Source organism: Morone saxatilis, unplaced genomic scaffold, assembly GCF_004916995.1.
Source record: "Morone saxatilis isolate NCDOM2014 unplaced genomic scaffold, NCSU_SB_2.0 Contig8, whole genome shotgun sequence".
NCBI classification, from domain to species: domain Eukaryota; kingdom Metazoa; phylum Chordata; class Actinopteri; family Moronidae; genus Morone; species Morone saxatilis.
The window spans coordinates 24,159,563-24,167,852 of NW_023340257.1; the positions used below are offsets into that span (position 1 = coordinate 24,159,563).

Sequence of the window (8,290 nt, forward strand, 5' to 3'; positions counted from 1 at the left end):
TTTTTTTTTTTTTTTGCTTTGACCTTAATCTAAATCTATATATATATTCCATATCTCACACATTGACACATTGTCCAATCTAATAACTTTTTTTATTAATATTTATTATCTTTAAAACCTTGGGAAAATATAGCCAAGGTTCTGTAATGTTTGTAATAGTGTTGACCTATTGTAGCAGCATGGAAAGACATATTTGGATAACTTATCTTCAACCTCAGAATGAATGAATCCAAAAGATCAAATGCAATTTTGAATTATAAAATCAGCATTTCAGAGGCTCATGAGGTTGCTTACCCATCCTTATTTGATAGTACTGCCTGTTCTTTATGTTTTTTTTAATGCAATCCAAGGTTTCCTTTCTGTTCCCTTGCTGACAACGCTGTGGAGTTCCAGTATTTTTCGGATGCAGGATAAACAAATTATTGGAAGTGTGATTGGAAAAGGTGTAACATAGTTTATATTATTCTGTGCAGTGATGCCTTGACAGTCATCATCCTTCAGATACGCTTGGGATATCCTTAACATATGCAGTTGTATTGCAACACAGCAGTTGTTAGAGCATTAGCAAACATGCAAACCTACCCCTAACTGTTGTATTATAATTCATGCAGAAAGTAGGTGGTTGACAAGACATCTGTGAGCTGCTGTGTTGCCTGTTGAGGACAGATGTTGGTGACAATAAACTGCCTTGATGATGAGGTTTTTTTTAAACTAAATTGGAGGTTTAAATTTTCTTTTTTTTAATCTATACAAAAGTGTTGTTGCCTTTAGAATCTGTAGTGCAATACCAAGCTGTTGAACACTACTTGCATTAGTTTTTTTATGTTTACACTTATGATATGCAATTAAATTGGGTAATGTATTGATATAGCAAAAGTAGACCTGCATTAAATATGCAATACACTATTGCTACAACAATATCATGTTTATGCCCTCACTTTTCTACTCTTTCCATCAATCCCCAACCCCCGTCTGTCCATCCAGAGACAGAGGACGGTGTACAGACTGACGCTGGTGAAGGCCTGGAACGTGGAGGAAATGCAGGCCTACTCTGAACTTATTGCTTTGGGCCAGCCGGACTTCGTTGAGGTCAAGGTAGGGTTCAGCAACATGTGCTTAATATCTGCTTGTGTTTTCTCTTTGCAGTTCTCAATTTTATTTTTATTTACATCCATCAGCTATAACATTATGATCACTGACAGATGAAGTGAATGACACGGATTATCTCATTATCATGTCACCTGTCAGTGGGTAGGATATATTAGGCAGCAAGTGGACATTTTGTCTAGTTGATGTGTTAGATGCAGGTAAAATGGCCAGCGTGAGGATTTGAGCAACTTTGACAAGGGCCAAACTGTGATCGCCAGACGACTGGGTCAAAGCATCTCCAAAACTGCGAAATGAGAAGAGATGATTTATGCCAGTTTAGCTATTAGCTAATTTCCATTTCCGATCTCTAAGCAGGTTCACACAGAATAATCACCAAACACTAACAACATTAATTTACATGCAACACCATTACATAGACTCTATTACACAACGATTATACAGACAAATATACCAACACACATCAAATACATACCAGCATTATAATCAAAGGTAACTATAATATTACAAGTCATTACAGTTTAAAAATCTGAATCACAAAAGTAAGAATGAAGTCTTCTTAAGCTCACCTGGGAGCACGTTCCAATTTTAATGGTTGTAAATGACAAAAGCATTGTACAAAGGCAGTCCACTGCAGTTGGATGTTTAAGTCAGAGTTTAGAGTAGATAAAGATATCCTCATTTGTTCAGAGTGGAGCTGAAAAATGGTGGAGAAGTAGCATTGGCAATTATCATAACTACCCATCAAACAGACTAAAAACAGAATAAGATTTTCTAAACTGAAGAGGTTGTATTTGGACAGTATGTTACAATGATTGTGATTTAATGAAGAAGAAAAGGAAATTCACAAGAATATTCAATTGGTTTACTTTGAGGAGTTTTCTTAAAGGATAGTGTGTAGGATTTAGTGGCATCATCTTCTGGTGAAGTTGCACATTGCAACCAACTGAATACTACTCACCCTCCAAGCGTGTTGGAGAACCTGTGGTGGCTGCAAAAAACGCAGAAGGTCCCACATACAGCCAGTGTTTGGGTTGTCCTATTACAGCAATAAAAACATATCTCCTACCACATGCACATCATCTGCAATTCTATAAGTCTACCAAGTTATGACATTATATAAGGGTAGTAATGTCAGTAATATAGTCTTGCTGTATTCCCAAATGAAAGGAAACAAGTATAATGGCAATTGAATGGGAAACATTTAATTAGTTCAACAGCCCTAGATGTACCTAAATATTTCAAATGAAAACGAATTATCACAATCTTCTTTGCTCGTCTTTCTGGCACTCCACCAATTTATTATAGATCAAGGGAATAGGCTGAACAAACAAACTGATATGCAAACTCAAAGCTGAACTTTCTTCAAGTTATATATCATTTTTAATTTTTGTTTTATCTAAAATTTAATTTTAGATTTAATTTCCTATTAAATACCATTATTGCTCTCACTAAGAGCCAAAGATTATTCTATTATTTAAAGACTACATGGTCAATTTGTGTGCAAGGAAATTTGTTATTTACTTTGTCAAATAAGTGTGACTTGGTTTCTGGGTGCCTTTGTTGGTGAGGAATTTAGTTTGCCATTGAGCTTTTAAACCTACCATATAAGTTTAAACCTGTATATTCAGCTTTGTTGCAGTTGTTGGATAAATCGTTTGTTGCCCTCAGTCAAAAGTGTACTGAAAGATATAAAAAACAAAACAAACAATGATCAGAATTACATTTCTTAATGATATTTGGAGTTATTCTGTGCCAAACACCAACACTGTTGTTATGATAACACCCTGCAGGATTTGAGTCAGAATTTGGGTCCATTAACTCATAATTCACTGGAATGGTGTGCTGTGTACCACATGGACCTTATCCCGGTCATTTGGCGGACATGGTATTAATAGTATGGGAAGGGGCACCCAGTGGCAGTCTGTGCTATGGTTGTCATAGTGACAAACTCGCCTGAGTCTGTATTCATTATTCAGCGCTCACATCACGGTATGATCCCAGTAATAATAACAGGGGCAGTAATAGTAGTAGCCTCTCTCTTCCTGTTTGTAACTGACAGAACCATTTTCACCAGAATGGTCCAGTTTAAATCCTCCTTTTACTTATTTTGTTCGATACCTATATGTACTTGTTCAAACAACATGCACATCTGTGTCTCCCCTCAGTCCCTCCTCTTCTTTCAGGGCTCTCCAACAAGGAGAAGCTTCACCAATGCTTATCCTTTATTTTTTTTGGTTTTATCAGCATTGCATTGTTTGAATATGACAGACATCCATTTATATATAAAAGCCCTGCACTCCAGCAGTAAAAACGTTCAATCCTTGTATTTTTTAATGTAATTCAATTGAAGTGCTTTGTGCTCTAATCTCCATCACCTTTTAAACTTTAGATCCCCAGCTTACTGCTTTGTAGCTGTCACCCTACTGCAGTGGCCCTCTGCTTACGTCAAGTTATATTAATTTCTATTTTTACCTCATATTGTTTCTTCGGGTTATTTGCCAGTTCATCATGCGTTGCATGAAATAGATTCTCCGAAAACACACACATCTAATTTAAGCACCTGCATTGGGTAGTGGCTTCATATCTGAAAATAATGGGCAATGTTTGTTTCTCTGCCTGCTGTGACTGCTGCGTTATGATTTCATTGTTTCTTTCATCTATTCTATGTCACAGCTCTCATCACGCTATAGTATGGTAATTCATTTGTTTGTCATGAGCTGTGGCCATTAAGGGACTCAACAGTGCCTTTCTTCCTAAAGCCGCTAAGCCTGTTGATATATAAGGACTTCTTTTCTTCTTTTCAAGCACTTTGTAACCCTTTGTTTAGGACATTGTTCTTTATTATTGCATATACTACACTTCTAGCGCCCCCCCTTTTTAGTTTATGTTGCCTTTGAGCATAAAACTATGCTATACTACTATACATACTATACATTTTGTTCTTTGTTTTGATTATGTATTCTGCCTCCTTACAGTAAAACCTGCACTTGAAATTGCTGTCTAGTGCAGTTTATCCCCTGTTCCTTTTAAACAGTGCCTAGACTCTATAAAAATTAGGCCACCACAATTAATTGTCTCCACCTCAGGTAGCAGAGATGAGAGAGAGCCCTGACCTTTGAAGTCAACTAAAGTTGAGATTCAGTTGTATTCTATTTTCATTTCACTGCAGGGGTGCAAGCTAATTGGTTTGAACAGGTGATCTGTTCATTTGTCAGGCCTCATCCTGCCACCCCCCCCCCCCCCACACACACACACACACACACACACACATGAATACACACTCTGAGACACACCTCATCCATCCCCTCATGTGTCCTCCTATTACATGCTTCCCTCATCCTAAACGTCCTGCTATAAAGGCAAAAGAACATGTTAAAGTCTTCCCATGTACAAAGTTAGCATTCATGAAGCACCTCTTCCCATTGTAACCTCCACAAGGGAATACCTCCCCACATCCTCTCATTCATAATCCAGAGCACATCCCATTCCTGCACTACCTGGTAACAGAGTTTCACCATTGGCTAGTCTCCACTGGGATCCTATACTGCTCCCAGCTAGTACTTACTTTAACCTTCATTTTTTTACCAGGCTAGATTTACTTTCACTGAATGGTCTCATTCAGCCGCCTGCTCATAGTTACACAGAATCACACCTGGGAACTGCCCAGTACATACAAAGCCTTATCTGAGGGCCAGCTGCAGATGGTAGCATTTAGGGGTTAAGTACCTTATTCAAGGACACCTTTAACAGATAATGATGCAGTGTGGCCTATATTATCAGCTGACGTTAGCTTGTCTCTGTCTATATAAGCTTATATGCTGTCCTAGTAAAACAAAATTGCCATACAGAAATGTCATATATGTTTGAGATAACTTGGAAACAGTATTGACATTTCATAGTTTGTCCATGAGAGAGCACTGACTAGTTTATTTGTTTAACTGTAAAATGTCCTTCTTAGTACACATTTGCATCACAAATGTCAAATAACCAGATTAAAGGATCCTTATTAAAAAACAAAAGAACAAATATTTGTGATAAAGGCTGAATGTAATAATGTTGTAGAATGAGCGTATTGATTTAGCTGTTCACACTAGACACTTTAGCACTATTAGTTATCAGTAGGTAATCCATTAGAAAGGCAAACCAATGAAGATAAAACTCACTTCAAGCTAGTGAAGCCCACTTGAGCTCCCAGTTCACATTGATAAAAATGGAAAAAGCTTCAGAGTGGGATTTCTAAAAAATGATAAAAAAAATGATTTAAGCCAGCTGTTACACAACTGAGGAGAACCAATAACAAAATCTGGCACATTTATCCTATGATTGGCAATGAATATGTATTTGTAACTTTCAAGAATATTATCAAATATTAACTTTTTTTAAAATGTTTTCTATGCTTAAAACAACAAATTTGGAGGATTGTGCCTGTGTTTTTACTGTCCTTCATTTGGCTTTGGATTTTATGACAAGTTTGGCCACCAGTTACACAAACCAAACTTTATTAACCCATCACAGTGCAAAGATGCAAAGAGAGACTTACAACTACATTCATACAAACATTCATATAACTTTTACTACAAAAACACCATTGAACCTTCAGCACTGTCAACAAACTGCAGCAGTACACAAGTTTTTTATTAAGAATAATGAGCCGGTGCTGTAATGAGGGGCTCCTGCAGTCGGAGGGTCATGTGGTGTGGAAACCAAACAAAACTTTTTGAATGTGTGTGTTTGGTTGTGTGTGTAGGGGGGTTATGTGAGCAAGTGTTTTTCATTTCCCCCTTAATGTGCTTTTGGGAATCTTGCTGGCCTGGCAGTACGTCCCCATACTAAAACTAACAAGCTCAAACTTCTCCCATCAATCATCACTCTAGTGCCAGTTTTGTGTACGTAGATGCATGTGTCTGGTCACTTCCCATCCACTCTCCATCCAGTGAAATATCTTTGCACCCATTCATGACCCACAAACAAAATGGAAAGCAGTATTTGACAGTTTAAGCTGGAATTATACTTCTGAGAGCTTTTCATAAATGTTCTTGCAAACCTCTGCAGAGGTATGCGTACCCTGAGCCTGGAGTATAATTCCAGCTGTAGGGGTGAATTCTTGTTTTCCATTGTGATTAGGGGCTTAGGTTGGGCAGACAAAAATTGCTGTCAGGTTAGTTTCTGATACAGAACCTGGTGACACAGGACATCTGTAACCTAAGCTGACTTAGCTGTATTACTGGCTAACACAGTCTGTTGCTGGATAACTTTTCTGTTTCTGTAAGCGAATGGCAAGCTGGCAATAACATTAAACTTAAAAGCATGTCTTAATGTTTTTGTGATTTTTAGGTTGTGGTGAGCAGACTGAAATTGATCAACTGTGGCGGTTATCATGTGGCTTATTTAGGAACTGGTTGGGTGATTCCGGTTTGTTAAGAGCATTCATTTAAGGCCTATTGAGAGCACTAAGTGGTAACTAAAAAAGAGCAACACTTTGCTGCTGTAAAACATACTTGATGCCAGTGTGACATGCTAATTTAGCCTCTCTGTTTGCGCTGTCTGAGCTTCTTTATAGACTTTTTCAGTGCTGCTAGGGGGCAGCAGGATGCAGCAAGGCTCACTGAGTTATCAGTCTGGATACAAACCATAGAAACCAAACAGTATCTAAGCTCAGAAACAGGATTGTGCAGACATCAAATCCAGCAGAAATCATTCTCGTCAGTCTTGAAGTACATCCAGTTCATTCTCTCCAATAGTTGTTTTCTCTCAGTAATTCTCTTTAAGTCCTTTATTCTTTAATGTATGATTTATTATCCCTGTCTCTAATGTCTGTATTCTGTTGTCAAGTGACACACAGGCTCAACTAATCTCCTTTCACTTCCCGCTATCTTTTTCTCTCTTCCTCTTTTAATTCGGTTCATTGTGTTCAAATATGCTCCTGCACTAAAGTTTGTCATGTGTTGTAAATGTCAAAGCAATTTTTTGCCATCTGTGCAAAAAATGAATACGACCAGCTGTGTAACAATTAAAGGATCCCCATCTCTATCTCCTCTTTTCTCAACATTAAGTTAATCTTGCCTACTTACATGCTGTGTTTTATTGCTACTTAAGTAATCAACAACTTGCTTTAAGCAAGTCTTGGCTTTATGGTGGGGTTTATGATGTGCTGTTAATGGGTGAAAAACACACATTGAATCTAAATTGTCCCTTGAGACTTAGCTGGCTTGTCTAAAGATTTCTTGTAGGAGTGTGTATTGATCCACTGCTACATGGCATTTCATTATAACACAGAGAGCACAACACTAACAAGACAGCAGGAGCATTGGATTGGACAGGTAATCAGAGATACCCATCAAATGTGGCTGTGTGGTGAATACACGCAGACTTTACACAGTAACTGAGATGTTAATATAATTAACCTCCACTCACATTTTCCGATTTGTTGATGCGATTGAATTTTCTGACATTTCATAGAATAAGTCATTAGCCAAAATAATTATTGAGAACATTAGTTTCAGCACTACTTATAAAGACTCTTTGGTAAAGATTTGACAGTGTTCATACTTCAAACCCACCTTTGACCTGGCATTTGTCCAATACCCAGGTCTTCGGTTGAAAATGATTTCTCTCCCCATTTTAATGTATTGTTTAATTATTTCAAAGTCTGACCTTCACGACAGTGAAAATCACAGTGAAGCTTTTCTCTAATCACAATCAATTATTTAAACAGTCTTCCTGGCACAGGTAAAGGGTCTCTGTCGGAGTGAACTCTTTCTTATCTCTTTCTCGTCTTCCGTAGCTAAATTATCTCCTCTGTCTTTCTCTTATCTCTCTGCCCCCACTTCCCTTCCCCCTGCCTCTGAGCAGGATATCGTCCTTAACTGAACAGATGAGCCCCTCTGGCTACAGAGCTTTGGGCAAGCTATCGACTTCAGCATCATGAGCCCAGTAATTAGTGCGTCCCAGGATGAACTGGTGACAGTATGATTGACCGAGTTGCTCTTTCATATCACCAGCTCTCAAATTAGCCCTCACTGCTTACTGATGGGTGACTGGATCATTAGCATCACATCTGTGGAATGGCTTTAATAGTAATAATAATTTTGACTTTTGTATTTTTTAATATATATATATATATATATATATATATATATATATATGGGAGTAACAAAGTACCTCAAAGACACAAAAGAAT

At 37.7% G+C, this 8,290-nt stretch overlaps 1 protein-coding gene across 1 annotated transcript in view; it reads left to right on the forward strand.

Annotated features, from left to right (window-relative positions):
- The window catches only part of tyw1 (tRNA-yW synthesizing protein 1 homolog (S. cerevisiae)), a gene marked incomplete in the record, with an annotated part of 55,465 nt that overhangs the window by 34,350 nt on the left and 12,825 nt on the right, over positions 1-8,290 (forward strand). Inside the window, 1 exon segment of the mRNA XM_035680049.1 lies at positions 985-1,095. Coding sequence (XP_035535942.1) covers positions 985-1,095 — 111 coding nt within the window.